Here is a 24,042-nt window from a genome sequence, read left to right on the forward strand (position 1 = left end):
AGGTCATCCAAGGCTTTTGGGAAATAATCTCTAAACAGTGTAGATGACCCTCAAAGGTCGACCCTGAATTCAGTTCAGTGCAGTTTGAAGTTTAACCACAGAGTGTCAGTCACACTGTGGTTCATATGCATTCCACATATATAACAATATATAGCAGCAATTCGGAGAATGTCCACTGTTCAATAACAGTGCCCAATAATATATTGTACAATAGTAGTGCAAGTTAGTAGATAATGCAATATGCTGCACAATAATTTGAAAATTTGTCCTTCGATATCAAAGCCAAAAAAAATATTTTGAATCACCTACATTTTGCAAATGTATTTTTTCAATCGGACCAAGAAAAATATTTCAAATACATGTCATCCACACTTCACTGAAGTCCAGCCAAATACAAGCTGTTCACACTCATAAACACTGGGTGGCGTGCTTCACTGCAAATCCTGCACCCTGCTGCAGATGACTTTTCCCAACATTTTGGAAAGTTGTATTCATTGTTTATTGTTCACATCCGCAAACGTTTACCATGATTCCCTGCTTAGTGTGTAGCACATCAGAAATGAATCATGTAACATTGGTAAGTGGACTGTGTACTATATACTGTATACATGTATGTACAGTCCGTAGGCATAGAATAGCGTTTGCACAGAATCCACATCCAATTACATACTGTATATCCTACAGCTTATGCCTGTGTCTCTGTTGTTACTACAGGAGTGAACAATGGATAAAACACACTAACAACATCTTAATCTTATATTTTATTTTTAATTTGTTGAGTTAAGCGTGAGACTTTGTGGCCTCATTCGACTGTGGGTGTCTGGCACAGGCAACAAAAGACTGCCTGCCTACATTGGCTCCACCAACAGCTGTCTAAGTGAGACTGCACAGCGGACCGCAGGCTAGGGGAGGGGGAATGGGTCCGGGTCCGAGCCCGACGGCGGTGACTTCAGCAGCTGAAGCCTACAGCCAATGCCGCTCCTCCGTGGGTATCCAGAGAGTAAGAAGAGAGAATCAGGCTTTCATCGAATTTATTTAGCTTCCCTTTGTTGAGACAGAGTGAAGAAGAAAACGAGAGGCGAGGATGTCTTTACAAGAGCTACCAGGCTCTTTTGGAATCATGTTCCCAGCTTTCGCTCTGCCCATGAAAGCGGAGCGCAGTCGGAATAAGGAGCGGCTGGAGGCCAGCTTGGCCGGCTTGTGTGAGCTGGAGCTGCTTAAACAGAGGCAGGAATGCCGGGTGCTGAGCGCTCTCTGCCTCGGGGACTCTCCTGTTCCCGGGCGTCCACCTTGGGGAGGTCTACGGAGCTCACGTTGCGCCCTGGACGCACCAAAAGGCAACGCGTCGGGTGACTGTGGCCGAGGGGTCCAGACAGTAAGTTCTACTTGCTCGATGATTGTTCTTTTTACTGAAGGGGGTTTGCAGATGTAAAGGACAGTTTGGTGAGCTGTTTGTGCGCCATGGAATCTGTTTGCACACTAAGGCCCCCAGAGTGATTCTTGTTCAATAACAGGTCCCCTGCACGACCTGGTTTGTTCTCATAAGGATTTTTGTTGTCAGATGCGGTCATAAGTCTGCTGTAGGCAGGGAGGTGTGTGTGTGTGTGTGTGTGTGTGTGTGTGTGTGTGTGTGTGTGTGTGTGTGTGTGTGTGTGTGTGTGTGTGTGTGTGTGCGTGCGTGTGTGTGTGGGTGGGTGGGTGGGTTGGGGGCCCCTTAGCAGTCATGGATAAGTTCTATTTATTTTCAATACTGACTTTAAGGCCTTGAATGAGTCTCTCCCTGGAGCACTGGAGTTTCCTGGACCTTTCTGTGGTGACTACTGGATTAGATTACAAACACTAAATGTATGTGTTTTGTGTAAGAATGAAATGAAAAGAACTCCTCTAAGCCTGTCACTGACCTCAATGTGCAGTTATGAAAATGCAAAGTCAGGAGGGCCCGTAAAGGCACACCTTACCATTTAAGGGCAAATTTTGGGGGAGCTTCGTTACTTTATTCACTTCATGCTGCGCACATTGGATTATCCAGACATCTCTATCCCTTGTGTTTGGATAAATTATCACTTTAATGGAATAAATAATCACATTAAACATTGAGGTCATTGTTTTGCATGAAGACTACCTCACTCTTCCAGATTTGGGCTAGATTATCTCCAACCATTTGGGACTCTTTGAAGTAGATTACAAAATCAACATCAGTGTTTTCATATGAACGGATTTTCAATGTCAGATTTTTGGAGGGAAGGGGCCTGTTCCCATAACAAAGAATACATTAAGAAACTGAAGCCTACATTTACTCTAGTGCTGTACTTTAGTACACTTTCAAGGTAGTTGTACTTTACTTGAGTATTTCGGTTTCTGCTGCTTTGTACTTCTACTCCACTACATTTCAGAGGACATCTGGCTGTGAGCACTCACTCATTCATTTTATGATCACTGCTCAAAACATCTCCAGACACAAGAATCACAGTCAAATGCTTACTCATACAGTGATGGCAAGAACATTCAAACTCCACAACATAAGTAATGCTCCAGTCACCTGATTTTTTTGGTGAGAGCAGATTATGTCAGAGGCCCCAGAGGAGACTGGGTCTTGAGTCCAGCCTGTCGCTACTGGAGAACTGGAAGAGCTAAAGAAAGATGAAAAAAACAAGATTAATATATTGAAGGACATAAATACACGTTGAAAGCCAGTGTTTTCCAAACATTTTCATGAAGTTGAGATGACAGAAGTGAGAGTACACACCTACAGTCAGGTCTATATGTATTAGGACGTTGGCATGATTTCTTATTTTGCCTCTGTTCTCCAATACAAAATCTGAAATGAAATAATGACCATGGACTTAAAGTGTAAACTCTCATCTTAAATGTGTGGGTATTTTCAGATGTATCAAGTATTGATAGCAGTGAGACAGACTGTCAGTTCCAGTAAACCTAAATAAAGTGGTCACATTTGATGCTTGGCTGCAGACTGTGAATTTGATGACCAAATAATGAATACCTTCATACTGAAGCTGAAAGTCTGAAAGCACTTTAAACTCCTAATCATTGTTTCATGCCAAATACGTATTGACTTATCTGTAGAAATCCCAAACCAACCTCACGTCTAAAGGGTAGCCCAACACCTAAACTTCTCCTTCCTCGATTCAGACATTGTGGACATGAGTTGTGTTTGTCACCTTCAGGAATCAGGGGCTATCCCCTGGCAACATTTCAGCAGCTCCCTCTGTTTGTGACCACCACTAGGCAACAGCATGCAGTTGGGTCTGGTGACAAGAAATCTTCCTTATAACAAAAGTAACCACACAGAAACAATCCATTGTGCGTTTTGTAGCTCCATCGCTGTGAATATTTGTTGTAACTGAGATGGAGGGTTAGCCCAGTGCTTTGAGTGACCACTCTTTGAGCCACACAGCATACAGGGGAATCCTTGACTTGAGTCTGCAGGGATATACTCAGTTGCCATTTCATTGGGCACACCTGTACAATCAAATGTAATCAGCTCAGCCATAAATTCTGCTTTTAGGTTGCGTATAATGTTCAGGGGGGCTGCACGGTGGTGCAGCAGGTAGTGTGCGTGCCTCACAGCAAGACGGTCGCAGGTTCGATTCCCAGGTCGGGCCTTTCTGTGTGAAGTTTGCATGTTCCTCCCGTGCATGCGTGGGTTCTCTCCGGGTACTCCGGCTTCCTCCCACAGACCAAAAACATGCTCATTAGGTTGATTGGTGACTCTAAATTGCCCCTAGGTGTGAGTGTGAGTGTGAATGGTGTGTGTATGTGCCCTGCGATCGGCTGGCAACCGGTCCAGGGTGTACCCCGCCTCTCGCCCGTTGACAGCCGAGATAGGCTCCGGCCCCCCCGTGACCCCGAAAGGGATAAGCGGCATAGAAAATGGATGGATGGATGGATAATGTTCAGGGGTTTTTTAAGCCATAATTATACGTTTTCATATCAAGGTCATAGTTGGTGGTGGTGAAGTAGTGAGCTACATTATAGTCAGGGTTTTGAGTCCCTCGTGTATCTAAAGAGGGAGAAACACCTCTCAATATAATGTAGTTCAGTCCAACACCACCTATAAGTATGACCTCAGGAATAAACATTTAATTGAATTTACACATTTCCAACTGTCAACACAAATGGAACATTCTAAACTTCATAAAAGTACAATTCATGACAGAACTGTTGTACTGAATTACATTAACATGCACAGGTGTACCCAATAAAGTGCCCACTGGGTGGATACAATCTCCTTGAGGTGAGGATGTCCCATCCCTTGTAATGAACTAGCCTCACAGAAGGGGAAGACAAAAGGGGAAGATGGAGGTGTAGGGACATGGGACGACAGCATTGGAGGCGCAATGAGAAGGGAGAGAGCTGTTTCTAACAATTACATACTTTGTTGCTTTTTGGATCCTTTGTAGATAACTGGCTTATGCACTTTGTACATGTCCCATGTACAGTCCCCTGGGATGTGTGGTGGAGAGTGTCACATGTCAGGTCTTCAACTGGAAAATCCAAGAGATAATTACCTTTTGCTACTTATACTTTACTTTTAGGCCAACTGTGATTATCCACATCCACATAACAAACCATGTGTAATGACTGAATTAGTGAAAGAAAAACCTTGCTAGATATAAGCTAGCCATGTTATCTTGTTGAGCTAGCTATCATTATGATCAGGTGAACAAATACAGTCACAACTAACAACAAACCTAATAAGCGAAGATAAATTTAGTCTTTAATCGAATGCCAATAACTTCAATAAATTTCAAGTAAATGCAGGGCAACTGTCATCTGGTTAAAGTAGTTTGTGACTGGGCCAGTGCAAAACTGAGGCAGGCAAGGCTCAGATAGTTCGTCCATATTTATTTCTGACTCGATTATTTTCATACAGCATTTACACTTGTTGTAATAGCAAAACAGACACTTTGGGGGCCAGACCTTCAAAAAAAAAAAAAAAAAAAAAAAAAGCCTAATTAGCCTTATTGTTTAATAGTTTCATTTTCTTATAAAATGTACATTATTTTTATGAGTCTATATCAGTATGCACAGACTCTAATAATATATGTAATAATAATAATGCATAATCCCTAATAATGTGCAATAACCTGGGCAATAATCTGTGCAATATTTCAGTACATAAAAGCCTGTAATCTGTGCAATATTTCTCTGTAAACTGTGCAATATTTTTGGACATAACTGTCTGTAAATACTATTCCCGGTACACCCTTTTGTATATACTTTGTGTTAATTGCATGCACTTTGTCTTTTAATATTCTATTCTGTTATTGATGCTGCTGTGAAATTCGGGATTTCCCCTCGAGGGACGAATAAAGGAATATTGAATTGAATTGAATTGAATTGAATTGAATTGAATTGAATTGAATTGAATTGAATTGAATTGAATTGAATTGAATAACTAAATAATGAACTAGAAAATGCTAAATAATATAAAACCCACAGTTCAACTATCAAATGAGTCCTTATCTTAACAAAAAACTTCTCTTCAGGATCACGGGAGGAAAACAAAAATACTCAGTATGGGACTCAATACAACAGCTGGCCAATGAAAACCCAACAAGCTTAGTGATTCTCTAACAGTTTTTGAGTTAACTCCAGTAGTGCATATTGAATTAGTTTTCCTAGGCGCAAGTAGAAAAAGAAAGATTGACCGAAATGTTCAATATGTAATCTGATGACTAAAAAAAGACTAAAATGTCCAGACTTTTAGTCAACAAATTCTCTGCTAAGAAACACAGGATGAAGTTGATTAACTCTGATACTAACAAATAAGAACACAGCACTAAGACTCAGTTGAAAAAATGAACAATATTGTGCATATTTGCAAAACATTCTATATTTTGTGGATATGACTTAACAGAGCATATTTAAAAAGTCCATGTTTATGGTTAATGAGATATTTTTGGATCACGGTGCACATTTTTGGATTCGTCCGACAGATCTGCTCTGGTACAAATTGGACAAAAATCTGCAAACAAATAGGAGGGAAGTCACAAATTTCTCATAGCCCACAAACCAACAGGAAGCGTCCCACAAATGTGCAATGTGCACTTCTCATGTTTTTGTTGTGGTGAAACAATTTACATTTGCGAAACCCATAACATTTTTATGTGAAATTAAAACATGTGTTTATGGTGTAAGTTGTGTGTAATTGAAAATTACTCTGTATTTTTGTGGATATGACGCTACATAACACAAATAAAAAGTTACATGTTTGTGGATAGTGAGGTATTTGTGGATCATGAAACACATTTGTGGATCTGTCTGTGGATTGTAACTATGAAAGTCCAATAAAAGCTTCCATGAATATTCAGTTCAATTCAGTAACTCCGGTTTGTGACTCCATGAGCCTGCAGTACATCAGCCTTGTGCAGCAGTGACACAAGCGTGTTACTGAAAAGGGATGCAGAGAATACAAAGATGTACTGTGAGCAATATACTGTCCATATGAATCAAGATGAAGTGAATGTTGAGTATTATGAACAACATAATGCTTTTTACTGAGATTTGGACATGACCCTGTTCTCTGATTAGCCAGCACACATTTAGGAGTTCCAAAACTTCAAACTATAGAAACAACAATACAGAGGCTTAGAAAATCCAGGAGCCTGTTTCTGTGTAATCACTGGTGGAAAAGGATGCATCTTTAAACTTTTCATCTGTCTAGAGAATTGGGAAAATTGACCAGCGATAACACGTTTGCCCAATTCAGGGTGACAATGTATAAAGTTCTACAGTATGAAAATGAGCATGAGTAGACATTGTAACACATTCAAGTGCTGTGATACTGGTCATGGAAACTGGTGCTTGGGAGTATTTTGCCCACTCACATCTATTTTTTTCCAACCTTTTGCATGGACCATAAAGCATGACACACGGTCCAATTCAGTGGCATTAAGTCCGCCTGCAAGGCTGCAGAGTTATTAACTGTGCACTGATGGATACTTGAAATGGCAGGGATTCTGTCTGCTAAGACACTAAGACCACCAGCACTGTTTGGAAACAACCATAAGCTGATAGAGATTTGAAATGCATCATATTTCATGGACATGAAGTCTGAAAAACTACAAACAAATCTAAAAGGCATGAGCACAAAACAACTGAGCGTCATGATTGACGTCTAATCATCATCAACTAAATATTTGTTTAGAGAGAGGGATTTGTAGCAAAAGCCCATCAACCCTTCGATTATGCATAATTACTTCAAATGTAAGTTTTTACAGCCTTTTACAGTATACAGCATTTATTTATTTTGATAATCTGTTGAGGATGAATTTTTAGTCATCTGTTCTCATATCTCATATACCAGCTGTGATGTCAATGCTCTTAAATGCCATATGCAAACCTATACAAAGGAGGAGTTGAACTATGTAAATTGTTTGGGGACGCGATAATCTTTGCATTAAGATCGGAAGCAGGGGGAAACAGTGAGCCTCTGAGCAAAGGAATAACATACAGCCATCAGCTGTGCACTGTGTTTTCCAGGTCCTGCTTTAAAGCCTTGCTGTGCCTCCAACAGCTTCTTTATTGTCTCGCTCTGCAACTGTTGCAAGTCATCAGTGGACCTGATTGAGTGCTGTGTTTCCAGTTGTGAATTTCTTGTCCCCCATTCCTCAGTTGTCAGGTAGCTAAATTACTGAGTATGGTAACTAAATGACAAGAAATGATCAATGACTAATTTCTTATTTCCAAAAAGCACCATATTCTATGATTCCCCTCTGTCACGGTTGCTTCTTCCATTCTATCTGCCTATCTGCCTGCTCTAAAATATGAACTAAAGACCTTTCCCATCCCATAATTTGAATGATCATTATTAGTATTTATCAGTGTTGTTCTTGAGGTGTGCAACTTCCATGAAGTCTCCATCATCATAGAATTATGCCAAAGGGTAAATAATCTGTTTCTTTGGAGCACATGTTTGGCATGTATGTGAGCTACATTGCTGGATCATTTTAGGCATCTGTTGATATTGCTGCATATGCATGTGCTTCCTACTACTTGTTGGAGTGTTTCAAGTGACACATAACCTTTCAGACCACTTGAAACTTGTAACTTCTAAAGGTTCATATATGGCAACTTAAATATTCTTTATTCAGTTCTAGTTCCTCTGAGCCTACATATGTGTGTCCACGTGTGTGTGGGTAAGGTGAGGAAGTGAAAGGACAACGACAAAAACCTCCTGTCTGTGATCCAGAGTAAAGGCAGACAAAGAATGCATGTTTGTGTGAGTGAGGGAGAGTGAGTGTATTTATTCCTCAGCAGAAGCTGCTGACAGCCATGTGACAGCTGACAGCAGCAGGGGAAGCAGCACAACCTTCTCTGTGGCCTCCCGTATGTCAAGGGACTAATGAGAGGCACGCTGAAATGTGGACTCACAATGTGTGTACGTGTGTGTCAGTGTGTGTGTGTGACCAGGTATTGATCACATTGTGAGGACAAAAATCTCTTTACACAGTCACATTGTGGGGACTCACCTCCCTTATGGAGACAAAATGCAGGCTCCCTTAACGTAAATCATTAAATTTTAGGGTGCAGACTGAGGATAGGGTTACGGGTTAGGTAATGTGAGGTTAGGTAAAGGGTTAGGAACAGGCAGATAGTGGTTATGGTTAGGGGTTAGGGTAAGGCTCCAGGAAATGAATGTAAGTCTATGCAATGTCCCTACAACTGATAAAAACACAACGTGTGTGTGTGTGTGTGTGTGTGTGTGTGTGTGTGTGTGTGTGTGTGTGTGTGTGTGTGTGTGTGTGTGTGTGTGTGTGTGTGTGTGTGCTCTGCATAGTCAAATAGCTATGATAATCATAATTAGAGAATTGGGTAATGTTGATGGTCTGTGAGTTTATATTTACAATGTTCCTGCCAGGTGATGAGGTAAAATGAGGTAAATAATAGTGAAGTGATAATGGAGGCATGGTTAGCATAAGAGGATTTTGGGTGTTAAGTTGCATCTTTAAACAGCAGAGTGGCTGACAAAACAAAAAGTGAGAAGAAACACTCCTCTCAACAGCTGCTGCTGAATTGCCCTTGAGCAAGGCACCAATCCATCAATCGCTCCAGTGGCTAACAGCCAAACACCGAGCTTTCCTGGATTCAGTGCATGTGTACATTTGGTATGGTGGTGTATGTGTTTACATTCTGTAAGTCTCCAATGGAGGCCTTTGCAGCTGTGTGACCAAATTGTCACTGAAGGCAAAGGCAAACATTCTCAATTGTAATGGATGTATTTTGCTTGCATTTGGCACCTCGCTGTGTTAGGCAAACACAACATGTCTGTAGCTGCTGTTTAAACTCCTGGTGGGGTAGAGAGATCAAACTGGGAAACGTCACTGAGGTACATGGTCACTTGTGAGGTCTCCAAAACAAAAAATACCCCTTGGTTATTTTAAGTCACAGCTGTAGAGCTTCAGATGAGTCAATGGAAAAAATGCACTTATGACTGCAAGCCAGGACACAATGGCCTGCACAATGTAGATACCTTTTTCCTCTTGCTCCTTTTTCTGACACACCATTCTCAGATTGCTAATTGAGGTGAAGATGTTAAAGAGAAATCAATGACTGAAACGACATATTTTCAAGTCAGACAAGACAGATTGAATGGTCTTTGAGATATTTTACTCTTCTTTCCAAAGCGACAACATCTTACTATGGTTGCCGCTAAGAGTAATGTAAAGGCAACTTAGGAAACTTCGAGAACACAAAGCGGTTAATCGTAACTCTCAATGTTATTGCTGAGACGCATTCTTTATTAAGTTTTCCTTGAAACTGATAACTATGTAAAACATCTTCAAGTAAACCTAGTTCATATTTAGGATTAACCACCTAATCTAAGCAACAACAGCTTCTCTGAAGACTAATCCTAAACCCTCACAAATAAATTAATGAACAGTAACAAAGTAAAAAATACAATACAGTATGGACTAGAAAAAGTCTGTCACAGCACAATTCAATCCATGTGTAAATCGAAAATGGTCACAGGATCTATGCATCTGACAGTAAACCAGAACATGTTTTCGCTCTCTGGCTTTAATCACAAGCAAATGACCGTAATCTCTCCAGGACACTGAAGGAGATTTCCTCTGGTAATCAATTTGTGCTTTTCAAAGAAGTTATCAATGCATTTCAGTTGAGGAAGAGAAGAAGAAAGCATCCCTTAAACAGCTCCATCTGGGTCTGATAAACCCTGAGCAGCAAAAACACAATCACTGAATGGATCCTGGGCAGAGTTTGTCCAGAGTTTTACAGCTGGCAGCTTTCAGTGGATACCCAGCCAGCACAGCCTGATGTCTGCTCGCTCTAGTTCATCAAATTCCTCCAAAAGTCCTCTGATGGTGCGGCAGTCGTTCCACTTCTCATGCTTTTGACTGTATAGGTCACAGTAACAGCTGTCAACTGCCTCCTTAACCTTGCTGTGAAACCTGAGGTGGACCCATGGACTTTTAATTTCATGGTTGTTCATCATCTGAAAATATAATACCAAGAGCATAGGGCGATGAGGAGCACCATGCTCACAAAGTTGAACAGAAAACTAGTGTGAGGGTGTCTTCAAATCTTGTTTAAACAAAGCTGTACTGGCCAGCAGTCCAAACAAGCCAAGATGACATTGAACATGAGCTCTCAGCCATTCCATGTGCGCTGATCTGCAGTCTGTTAAATGACACTGTATGGCATTTATAATATTTAATTTCAACAAGTGTCTCAGTCAACACTTTGCAGACATTATTGAATATTGTTGCTTTAAATTGCTTTTAAAACAGTGGTGGCCTAAAGGTTAGAGAAGCAAGCTTGTAACATGGAAGTCAGCTTTGACTGGCAACATCAGTTCATTTAGATGATAAAGCAATAAGATCTTAGTCACTGCACTCATTATATTTTGGTTGACTGAAATGACATACAACATGACAACATTGTTGTTTTTATGTTTTCTAACAAAGCTGCATGATAAAATGTGATAAATTCCACCATATTACTGTTTGACTGCCACTCCAATAGTTATTTTTTCATCATCATTCACAGCATTATGTTAATGTGTAAATTTTCTGTGCCCTTGACAGCAACAGGAGTAGAGATGGCAGTTTAATATGAAACCTGAAATAGTGACATTGGGTGTGTTTACTGTCTATAACAAGAGTAGCACAATAATGTGATTATTGCTACAGTCATGAAAACATTTAATGTGAGTTATTTAACCTCTATTCTAATTTTAATTGGAGAATAGAGTACAATTATTTTCTTAACAGAGCTTCATAAACAACTTTGCCATTATAAGTGACATCATAAGTTAGACCTAAATCATCAAACAACTCATAGAATCTCAGGGCACTGGGGGTATCAGACTCCTGTGAACCATTCAAAGACCCTGATCCTTTATCTTGACATTCACACTCATCATCAACATCAAATAATTGTGTGCATGTAAACAGACTCTGTATGTGTCTGTGGTTTGTGTGTGGTGAGGAGGCAGATAAAGCACATGTGAAGAACCAGTGTTTTTGTAGTGTAACAGGTAATGGTTTAAAATATTGATCATGGGAAATGAAGACTTAAAGCTCTTAAGGGGGCTGCCAGAGGACTCTTTGTTTTCAGTTTGTTTGTTTTTACCCTTGTGAATCCGTGTTTCCTGTCTCTGTTGCCCTCACATATTTTCCTCTGTCTCTCTATGCCCCTTACCTTAGAAGAGAAAACTTTTCTCCTCTTTCATCCCAGTTTTTGCCTCTCTGTCCTTTTCTTCATTGTCATGGAAACAGCAGTTGCTTTCAAACAGTTCTTAAATACTTTTGGTTATGGAGTCTAATGTTCAAGGCTCATGCCCGTCTGAAAGTCAACTTCTGTGAAATGATCTTCATTGAGACAAAAAGCATTCCTGTCCCCATACTCTCTACACCATAACACACACTGACTCAAACGGTTTATCCATTTATCTGTGCTCATATTTCAAACGGGCATATGTCTGGATTTACATTTTATATTTAATTCTGTGGAAAGCACAGCACAGCATATCTCTGTGTCACGCCTTAATTCTTGTCCTGCCCATGAGGGGTCAGGTTTCATGTTAAAAAATAAAGCACTATTGCTAAATCATTACACCCTTACATTCCTAAGAGGTAATAGCTTGTACGAATTCATTCTTCAAATGCATATATCTTTTTTAGGCTAGTTTGAGCATGAAGTCACTGGGCAACTCAGCATAATCATATCTTAATGTGCAGAGAAATGAACAAATCAAATTTGTTGCCCAAATAAGTACTGTTGACAAATATTCCTGTGAAAAGAGAGTGCTTGTGCTTGTGGAATGCACATTTTCAGTCTTTGTCATAGTTCCAGGTGTTATTAGTCAGCAATGTCAATGTAATGAATGCATGAAGTCACTCGGAGTGTTGTTCATTTCAGACCAAGGCTGCATATTATCACAGCTTCAAGGCAGAATTAGCATTATTCTTGTCAACCAGACCAGACAATCAGACGGACTGTAAAAGGATTCTATGTGGAAAAAACACACTTATTGAAAGCAGGATAGAAAACATTGCAAACTCTCCACACACATTTCCTTTCTTGCCAAGTATTACTTTGTTTCAGTCATGTACACAATGAGCTGAAGTCAGCTAGACCATACAGACTGTTAATAGTCTGGGATGCAGTGGCACCAGCACTTTAGAGTTTGAGCCTCATAGAACCACTGAAGGTCTTACTGTCGACTTTATAGCTGAAGGCTTCAGCAGAGCTAAAAGTGCGTACATGTGTGCATGCACGAGTCTGTGCATTCATGCATGACTGCTTGTCTGCGTATGCAAAGACGTGACCGTGTGTGTGAGAGTGTGCACTCACATGAGGGAAACAAGCAGCCATTGAGCCAGTGTGGTCTCACATAAGTAGCTGCTTTAAACCCACACACAGCCCCTTTCATACAGTGCATGCCTGACATAAGCCCAGCTCAATTTTGCATGCATACGTATGTACATCCACACAGACTCACACACACACACACACACACACACTGAAATATGGCTGCATGTGTTGCAAAGTCTGTAAAGTTAATTTACAGTTTGAATGTTTGAGGACAAAGGAGAGTTCCGGAAATTATTTGCAGTTACTATTCTTCAAGTGAAAAAAAGAGCTCTTGAGCTCTTGAGGAAAAAAAGATGCTTATGGTGATAAGTGGGTGAAATTATGCAGATGCTGATTATTTTTGGTTTGGTTTTCGAGGTGTGATAAGCTTGGATTTGTTCCAATTCGATACTCCTGGAGAGAGGAGTGTTGTTTCTCTCCTTGCTGGAGTTCATGCGTATGCTCTCTGATATCTATTCCAATCACCATTCTTCAGCTCTGATGCTGATGATGTAACTGTTAGATAAACCACAGATGAAAGCTCTCCAACTGAATTTATTGTGTGGGGGCTGAATGCCTTAAGTGAATATAGCAGGTCTTTGGAGACTGGCCCATTGATGAACTCACCCATTAAAATGACGGAACACAAACACTAAAATCACCAAATATGTCTCTGTAGTGGACTGTTGGCTGGTGTGGTACCATGTGATATGGCAATCTCAGAAAGGTTTTAATGCTGTGTAGGTCTGTACATTGTAAAACTAAAAGTGTCATTAAGAAAAAAAAAAAAAAAAAACTACAAAGAATTATGCAGCAGAGCTGTGGCACTGACCCTTGAAACTTGAGACATGGGGCTTCATTTTCGATTCCACCGCTGGCGTGGCGCAGGCGCAGTGCAAAGTCAGGTCCGCTTCACCGATGGGGTGTGGTGGCGCAGACTTTGGTATTTTCGTGCACTGCGCCGCCAGCGCAACTCCTCCCCCTTCTCATCTCAGTCCCACCCAGCGGTGCAACTCGGAAGGAGGGAGGGGAAAAGGTGTGGAGTGGGTTTGACACAGCCGAGTCCAATCTTCACCAATCACACCATCTCCTCGCCCCACCTTTAAAAACGCCGCTGGCGAGGCGCATGGCAAGTTTCGAGGATAACTGAGCCCGCGCAGGAAAGTGTCCGACGCCCAAACTTCTCCCAAGAGGAGACTGACGTTCTGGTCCGGGAGGTCCAGGCTCGCAGTGGCCATATCTACAGCCTCGGGACATTCATTTCATTACTGTCTATCTGTTTAGTGTGGAAAGTTATTGATCGTCAGATGTTTTTTGAACTGATGTAACCGCAAATACTCACTTAATGACAAAGCTGGGCGGCGAGGTGCTCCCTCCTCTCCCGTGCGCTCTGCTGCTCTCCCAGTCGGCACACGCAGTTCAGCCTCTCTCCGTCTTAAGTCCCTTAATGTGTCCTCCGTGAGTTCATAGTGACATCCACATCATACAGCCATGTTGTGTAAAACGCAACACGCCATGAAGAATGCAGCGACACTCTGAGGGCTGTATGTTAATGAACCACCTGTCCAGTCCAGACATCTAAAACGCATTTTGAGAACCCCAAATGTGCGTTCGATGACTGACCGAGCACTGCTGAAAACACTGTTAAAACCACGCTGCCATCTTATTGACGGTGTGATATATGGCGTCATCAACCACGTTTTCAGTGGATAGCCGTTATCACCTAGCAGCCACCCATTCAGAGGGGTGTCCCCCTGAAAGACTGTAGGGATGCTAGAATTTGCCAGGATGAACGAGTCATGTGCCGACCCGGGGAAAGTGGCATACACGTTTGTCACCAGGCAATTTGAGTCACAGATCACCAGACATCCCTGTGTCACCTGTGTTCATTCGGTCAGGGTGAGTGACCATTATGCGTGCCGAACGCGCTTTCGATGTGGTCAGATGAGATACGGATCAAAATATATAAATTTAGGTCTGACTATATGTGCTGACTCAGATAGTTGCATTGAATCGTGGGTGTTGCTAATTATTGATCGCAGTGAAATGCCAGACACTGTGGAAACCTGACTGTGAGGTGTTGGTGACGTGAGCGCACGACTCCACCGGTTTACGAAAAATCCACTTGCCCAGCGATGCGCCACTGGCGCACAGAGTTGACCAGGTCTGGGGTGGCAAGCTTTTAGCGCACTTTTACGGTCCCGGTGTGGACCGAAATGGAACGAAAATCCAGATCCGTTGGCTGATTATGGCTGACACCTCCCCCTACTACGCCGAAACACCCATCCTGACGCACCTCTCTGCGCCTCGGTTTACCAAAATACCAAGTGCGCTTTGCACCTGCCTGCGCTTCTTCCAACTTTTTTTCTGGTCTCAGATGTGTTGGGGAGATTGGATTGGATGTAAAGTTTGCTTCAGCAGCTTCAGCCACCACTATTTACTGAAACCTTCCCACAGCAATATCTATCCATGTTCTGAAGCAGCTAGACAGATGTGATTATGCAAGGAAAAAGCCTCTATATACGATTCACTTCTAAAGGCCACCCAGTGGATAAATCATGGAGGCTGTTATTTTGTGTTTGTCTACATAATTTGGAACAGCTGCAATGCTCACAAAACTGGTGTGAAATAGTACATGACATGAACCAGTATGGTTTAAGGGGAAAATTACCTCACTGATGTGAAGTATGCTGCAAAAGAAAATGTGGATACATATTTTGATTTACTGGTTTTCTAATTATACTGAAAATACTGAATTTAAAGGTTTCGTGACCAGTAACAGTTCTTCCAGAAATGACAATAACCACTGACCTTCAGCTCCCTCAGTGAAATGTAGAACACACCTATAGGGCATCTAAAGGGCAGTTTTTTAAGGTCAGAATACTTGGACTTTGTGGCACATGCTACTTTGGAGTACTTTTAGGGCCTTCTAGAAATAAGTATCCGTCATTTGTTTGGGATGTGGTTGCTAAAACAAGTTTTAGCAACACAGATTTTATTCTCTGTTTTGACTAAAATGATGGTGAAGAGATAATGCAGAAATATTTTTCTGGTGAACTTTTCCCTTCAGTATAGGGGTCACACCCTGTGCCTTGTTCCAGCTAGCAGTTCTCTCTCACTCTCTCTGCCTCTCTCTGTGTGTTTGTCTGTGTTGAGCTCTTAGTGCAGCAGTGGGATCGGGTGTCCAGGTGTTGGGCAGCCAGCTGCTAATCATATCCAATCTTCTCTGCTTTAAATACCGGGCTTCAACTCCACCATACTGCCAGATCATAGACTCAGCTACACATTTAGTCTCATGGCAGCCTTCAGAATCTCTTGAATTAAGCTCTTGCTAATTCTTGTTCCTTGTCTGACTCCTGCCTCCGACCCATTTCTGAACTACCTGGAACCTTCTTTGGATCAGTACTCTCCTGCTGGGAGTCTGAACTTTCATTGCTCAGTCTTCCTTTCCCAGTTTATCTGCCTTGCCTGGCTCACCCAGCGGCTTACAGCTCAGTCTCTACTAAATTCCTTGTTGCACCAACTCCCTGCTTCATCTTCTGTGTTCTGCACTTGGGTTCACACACTTTTGCACAGTTTTGCGTAACAATAGGCTAAAGTTCCCACTTTGTCAGTGTGAAATGACACATGTACCATATAGTTTTACCACAGACAGTAGAAAACATGGACATAGTCTCTGCGATGTTACTTACTGCTCTCTGAAGAGTCATTATGAAGCTCAGTGACAGTGGCTCCAGCTGTCTTCATCTTGGCAGTGCCTGACTCCGCCTAAATCCCAGCTAATCCAAAAATAGGCAAAAAGGCGGAGCATGGGTACAGCTAAGACTGGGCCGAATGAAGCCTGGCTGCTGAAACCTGAAGGCTAGCTGTCACTCATGGCCATGCCCTGAATATAACTTGCATACATATCTACATCAACACAGACTCACACACACACACACACACACACACACACACACACACACACACACACACACACACACACACACACACACACACTGAAATATGGCTACATGTGTTGCAAAGTCTGTAAAGTTAATTTACAATTTGAATGTTCGAGGACAAAGGACAGTAGTGGAAATTATTTGCAGTTACTATTCTTCAAGTGGAAAAAAGAGGTCTTGAGAAAAAAAAGATACTTGTGGTGAGAAGTGGGTGAAATTATGCATATGCAGATTATTTTTAGTTTGGTTTTCAAGGTATGATAAGCTTGGATTTGTTCCAATTCGATACTGCTGGAGAGAGGAGTATTGTTGAAACCTGAAGGCTAGCTGTCACTCATGGCCATGCCCTGAATATAACTTAGAGATTGAGTTATATAAAAATTCACCCCGTACAGTTGCCATGAACAGGTAAATTAGCCATAGAGACCAAAATGGGCTGTAAACATGTTTATATTTGCTGTAAAGTTGGACATTTTTAATGTGTGATAATATGGTGATTGACTTGCTTTTGGAGCGAGGCTCAAATGGCCATTTGAGGGACCGCAGTGTTTGGCATGTCACATTTCATTTTTCAGCCTAGAGGTTGAGTTTTATAGATGGCCTCTGGAAAACAGTTTTTTTTTTTTTTTTTTTTTAAATGTCCTGCAGTATTACTACAGGATTCATCATTTTTTGCACATAGTAGCTGTACCACAAAACAAACTTGTAGTTGTACAGTGTTGTTCTTCTGTCTGATTTCAGTGCTATAAAGCAGGAGACATGCAGATTTTTTGCAGTATGCAGGTTTTGGAATTTGTCTACGTATCTCAAAGGTGAGACATTTGTGTTTGGTTAAACATCTAAACATGTAACAGAGCTCTAATAGAAATCTGCTGACCAACTGCTATGTCTCATGGGTTATCTGAAGTCTTTGTGTCACTGTTGACACAAGTTGTTTTATTTAACAAATGGCAAACTTTCATTGAATACATGCAGTGAAAAGTATGCTGAAAGGGAGCGGTCTTTTAATACCAGTATTTCTCTTTAATGAGGTCAGTTCTCCTTTTTCCCTTCTATGTCTCTGTCCTCTGGTGTTTATACAGCTTCAACTCCTACATAACAGATTTTGTGAGTGCGTGTGTGTGTGGGATGGGAGAATGGCGTGTTATTGTTCCAGTGTTTTGATAATAAGTGCTTGTGGTCGTAGCTGTCTGTGAATGTGAAGGTTGTTGCTCTCTGTGTCTCTACCTCTCATCCTGGTAGATGAACAGGGGGTTGATATGTATATTCCAAATGAATCTGCATTTTAAGTGTATTCACACAGTTGTTCCATTGCAATTTTGGGGTGTGAATGAGTAGCTGTTCTTGTAACTGAAGCCAAATTGATGGGTAGGACGAAAATTGAAAGAATGGATAATCCTTATGGTGTAATACCACTGAACTGAGTGTATGATGTTGAAGTGCTGAAGCATAGAACAGTGGAATGAATGTAGAAAATGAAGGGCCCTCAGACTAGTTTCTGTTTTGTGTGCATGCTCAGTAGGGTAGTATTCCTACCCAAGTACAAATTCTTGACTCTCACTCTGCCTCTCTGTGTGTGTTTCAGAGCAGTCTCCAGTGTATGCCCTGGGGCATAAAGGCGTCTTTAGAACAGCAGGTCGCAGAGCTGAAGGTGAACACTGAGGTCAAGCCAACAGATTCTCATACTGATTTGGAGGACAGCCAAGTTACTTCAGGTGAAATCATCAACTCTCTCCAAAGCACTTCTCCAAAACAGAAAGTTTCACTGCAAACCACATCCAATTTTTAAGGTGTACACTATGGATGCTTATTTTACAATATAAAATGCATTGGTTTCAGGACTTTTTAACCATTATATATCTCAATTTTGTACATAGCTAATCTCCAAAGGCACCATAGTAAATGCATCTCTCATTATTATTTTTAAATAATAATGAGTGTCTGTTATTATATGATATATAATGACAGAGCAATTCTTATTGTGTGCTCCATTTGCACCAGAACATAGAGCACCGTGTGACTCACAGTCATTATGAAGAGCAGTGAATCTTTCTCCCTGCTGTAGACACTGAGGTCATTAAGAGTGCGGTTTAGTGTCCAGCAAACTGACAAATCGATTGCATGTCCTTGGTGGCAAAGCACAAAGACTCAAATCTGAGCACTTTGGGGTTTAGTCCTTGAGTCCTAACTGTTGCACTACACAAGTAGTAATCTCATGGTGCTGGTTATACATGACCAGAATTAAACTGCACTTGTGTCCCGTAAGAACACAAATGGCTTGAAATGTGTGTTTGATATACTCAAAGACAATGTATTTCTGCGATGTAGCAAGTGAGAATTATTATTATTATTATTAGAATTATATGTGAAATATACCTAAAATATTATTAATACAACTGGTATAATTGCTGATTTATCAACTGTACTGTTTTGCCATTTAGGTCAGAGTCCTGTAAAAAAACTGATGTTGCATGTTTTTGTATGTTAATCAGAGAAGTGCAATTTTTATATGCAAATGACACCCCAGATCCTATATTTTGTGATGGTTTAAAAGTAAACAATTGAAACACTTCCCCTTCTCTATGGATGCAAATCGTCTGAAGCGCTACTTTTTATTTTTATACTATTTAATTGTGGCTAAAGTAATGTTAACTGCATAATTAAAAGAGTAATAACATGACTCAGTCATTACTATTCTTATTATTCTCACTCTATTATTCTCAAACTAATGCACTTAGATCATATTTATTCCAAATGTTTGTTGTTAATGTTGGTGAGAGGATTTTATGGTTAAATCTTCTCCATATTTGTCAGCACAAGCATCTTTCTCATTAAGCTATAGATATATGGCTATCGCTCATGAATCCACACCATACCATAATGGTCACATTGATGCACAGTCTTTGCCTTCCATTTGCAATGGTCAGGATTTGTCAGCTCAGACAGTGTGTTTTGTACATCAAAGGGACACAAATTTTACTAAGTGGACAGTAAGGATGATTCTGATCACTTTCTTTGCCTTTGCTCTGTTTGTCAGGAGAAGTCCTTGTAGCCAAGCAAAATAGATGTCCTGAATTAAATTACCACCCTGTGGTCCCACGTTCCCTCTCAGCCCCTGAGGGGACTGGAGAGACAGACACAGGAGAAAAATGGCTGTCAGACCCTACAAGACGCGCAGTGGTTTCTGAGGCTTTTGGGGAGATGAAGGATGTTGATCCCTGTCAGGAAGATTGTCAACAAGCCCAAAAGGTGGAGACTTACATATTTGGATTGATCCAACGCAGAGCCCTACCCACACGCCCCTCAAAGCCCCGCACCAGCCTGGCACATGATGTCCGAGCTGTCAGTGTGGTGAGGCAAAGTAGTTTATGCAAGGAGGAGCACCATTCACCAAAGCATGTGCCTGTTCAAGAGATCTCTAGTCCGTCTCATTGTTTAGAGGAAACTGCTCCACAGGCTTGCCATAACCTTGATCAGGGGCATTATCTTGGGACAGGGTTTCCTGAAGATGCCTCACACCCATACCACCAGCATCTTCCGCAAAGTGTCCAGCATCAATCAGGGCTTTATCACAGGCCTAGACAGGCCTCCATGATGAACACCTCTCGGTCAACCTTGCTGGAATATTCATCTTTCAAAGTGTTGCAAGCCCACCCAGATTCCAGCAATAGTGAGCCTGATTCACCTCAACATTTCCACAACTACCCTTCCCCTCCAGCTGTGTCAAAGCCTCAAAAACCACCTTCACCTGATGAGCTTCTGGTCAGCGCAGAGTATATTCCAGCCCAGCCCTGCCGAGCCTCCACCAGAGCTTATGCTCATCACCACCCCAACCCCCAAAAGGGCTCTGTGGTGCCCAAACCCAACCGAAGCACATATTCTCCAGAGAGAGTCCATCATCATCAAGGGCAGCAGCCGACAGCATCTCAGATCCAACCTTCCAGATCCAGAGGGGGCCCAAAGAAGTGTCGCTCAAATGAAGACAGATGTGGTGCCAACAGAAAGCCAGGCAAGAAGGCATGTAGGTCTCAGTCAGAGAACAGCCTGCAAAGGGTTCCAGAGCGCAAGTACAATACAGTTGAGAGAGATGGTGGAGGAAGTGGAAGCGGCTCAAGGGGAAGCCGCAGTAGTCAATCCAGGAGCAAGAAACAACAGCAAGGAGGTGGTAGCTATCTGCGCTGGCAGTCCACTCTGGAGCTCAGCCAGGATGAGGCTGACCAGCCACCCATGCAGGCATCCATGCAAGGCTCCTCAGCTTCAAACCAAAAGGACTATTGTGGAAGGCGTACACGCAAATCTCGGCCTACACATGCATCATATGCCTACCCACACCATCACTCCCACCACCATCAGCACATGGAGTACCAGTTAGAGAGGGACCAAGTGCCACCATGTCAGCCTAGTGATGACTACGCTCACCCAGGTCAGGGTGAGTCTGAGTCCAGCATGAGTGAGGCTGACTCTCCAGATTCCAGCTCCTTGTCCAGTGACTCAGATGAGAGTGGTGGCCTGGTTTGGCCCCAACAACTACCCCCTCAACTTTCCCTTCCATCACCTCCTGCTCCACCTGGTGCACCTCTGCACCCCAAGGCTTTTGTCAAGATTAAGGCCTCACATGCCCTTAAGAAGAAGATCCTACGCTTCCGCACTGGTTCACTGAAAGTAATGACAACTGTGTAAAGTGAAATACAGGCCAAACTGAAAGAGCATGAGATGCAGAGCTTTGGACCTTGCAAAACAATTGACCACAAACTACAGTGAATATAAAGATCAATGTGTGCATGAAAGTACTGTGATCTGAATTGACTGGATAGTTTTAGATCAGCCTTAACAAGCAATGAAGGAAAAGGGTATCACCATATCAGCCTTTTGGTTTTTGAAATGTGTGTTACGTTTTACTTAACTTTAATCTTATATGGACTCATGTTTTGTCAAAGGGCACACTAATTTGGCCACATTGGCCCCTAAATATCCCAACCCATCCACATGAACACATTCACTGATAAGAGAATGTCACAGACCATGCTGACATTGTCTTTGAGGCCAAAGTGAACTGAAATTGCATGATTTTAATTTCCAGCCAGGCATGGATTAATCTCCAGTATGCCCCCATTATAAGGGGCATTGAGCATCATGCAAGAACATTTTTGCATTATTATGGTAAACTTTTCTTACTTTTCTGTGTGGCATGTTGTACAAATGTTCCAAGTCAGAGTCACCAAACTGTCTTAACTGCACAAATCACGTGCAGTTAATCATTTGGGAGATTTGATAATTTGCATAACCAACACTGTGCTATATACAGATACATGTTCTGCTTATTGGAAACTTTATTGTTGAAAATAAAGTGGTCTACAATGCTGAGACAGGCTACGGTTTCCTTATATTTGGACCGTGAAATCCTCTTTTGTTGCTAAAGCCATGCATACCTGTAAATAGGCTAACTTAAGACAAACAACCAAACGTTTGTGCCTCCTACATTTTTTTTATTTTTTTTTCAATGACGTACAGCTATTAAATATATTGTGGGTAGAAATGAATTTATCTGTTGGACAGGGGAAATGTGACCACAGTACATGACAGTTATTGTGAAAGTGTAGATTGTTAATACAGTACAAAGTGCCATTTAGTCAGGAATTTGTGGTTACGATCATAAAACTTTCAAATGAAAAGATATCCAGGATTCTTTGAAATTTTACAATAGCAGCAGAGACAAAAAAAAAAAAAAAAAGCTATATTTAAACCATCTTTAAAAATTTTTGGTGAGATCACGTCTCGCTCACAGAGTAACTAACTATTCTCGAAGGACCTTTCTAAAAATGTTAAGTAACAACAGTTTTGACTGTTTTAAATCTTAATAGTAGACTACTTACAGACTAATACACATTTGCCTGGCCAGAGAATGTATTTAACATTACCGTGTCACTTTGAGTATTTGACGGTGTCATTTAAAGTGCACTAGCCAACTCACTATTAGCTTCTTTTTGTATGAAATTTGTTTGACACAATGCAGTATATGAAATTAAACTGTTTTAAACCGAAACAATGCTTGTGTGTTTAAAAACATTGTTACATCATCCATTATTTCATAAATGGAGGTTTTTGTTCAATGCTTGCTGTTACCAAATAACCAGCACACGTTAATATCTCCATTCACAGCACCCACCATGACACAGGTAAAACACACACATATACTCCCTCTCAAACACACACACACAAGGCTTTGTATTGTGCCATAATTCAGTTGTCTAACGTGTGCCCTGTGTGTGCTGAAATTTGATTCTAAATGTAGGCCTATTGGATGGAGAAACTGATGGTCCATAACAGCGGCAACATAGCTCTAATTTTGTCATTTGTTTCTTTGCTCATGCTTAGCTTAAGTGAGGATAAGTGCAATAACTTATGTGTATGTGTACATGAGGGTAATTGTATGGTTAACTTAAGTGTGTGTGTGAGGATACGCGCATGAATAACCCATGCACAGACGTACATTTCCCATCAGATATTAAATTTGTTATTTGGTTATGTTAGCAAAGTCTATCTTATTACAAGAGCATGCTATCAGTTAACATAAATTTGCTGTTGCCAGCCTTCCACACTGCCTACCAGGTGGCCATTAACCAAAATCCATTCGTCATACCTCCATACCTTTTTAAAGAGTGTGTAGCCTCTAACAATTCAAATCTAATTAGATAAGAATAAATAACAACCGTGTTGACAGTCAGGATTCAACGTTAGGTTGGTCTTTGTACAGTAGGTTGCCAGGTAACATGATGGATCTTACTAAGTAGCATGCCTTGATGGTGACTAAGAAATGGAACAGCATGCATCCATTCTTACTATATTTTCCTCAGAATGGAGAGTGGATTACAGATAATGAAAAGGAAAAAGGCAGTGTAATCTGAAGTTAAAACAGGGAGACTAAGAGGCACATTGTCAAAGTAATGGTGTCACCACACACACACACAGGTGTAGTTTAGCTGTAATGAAGACTAATTACGGCATTTAATAGATTGTTACTACCTCCAACCAATTCCTGGTAGCAACCTATGCAATAATCATTATAATATCTTCCATTTTCTAACATCTTTAAAACTGGTTTACAATATGGCTGTGTCAAATAATGGTTCAGAAAATGCCCTTCAGTGTGCCGAGACAAATTACAAATGAATGGTTTGCCAACAGTAAGTCTTTGATTAATGGACTTAGTGTTAATAATAGAGAGTGAAGATGAATGTATCTTGACCACAGAGAA

At 41.3% G+C, this 24,042-nt stretch overlaps 1 protein-coding gene across 1 annotated transcript; it reads left to right on the forward strand.

Moving 5' to 3' along the window:
- The first annotated feature begins 825 nt into the window (after positions 1-825).
- Positions 826-22,826, forward strand: LOC139344239 (dapper homolog 3-like). The gene is made up of 3 exons (XM_070982201.1): positions 826-1,375; positions 18,373-18,502; positions 19,825-22,826. Exons 1-3 carry the CDS (start codon positions 1,085-1,087, stop codon positions 21,465-21,467), a joined length of 2,064 nt encoding a protein of 687 aa, XP_070838302.1. The 5' UTR covers positions 826-1,084; the 3' UTR covers positions 21,468-22,826.
- Positions 22,827-24,042: the final 1,216 nt, after the last annotated feature.

The sequence above is a fragment of the Chaetodon trifascialis genome, chromosome 16 (genome assembly GCF_039877785.1).
Source record: "Chaetodon trifascialis isolate fChaTrf1 chromosome 16, fChaTrf1.hap1, whole genome shotgun sequence".
Lineage (NCBI taxonomy): Eukaryota > Metazoa > Chordata > Actinopteri > Chaetodontiformes > Chaetodontidae > Chaetodon > Chaetodon trifascialis.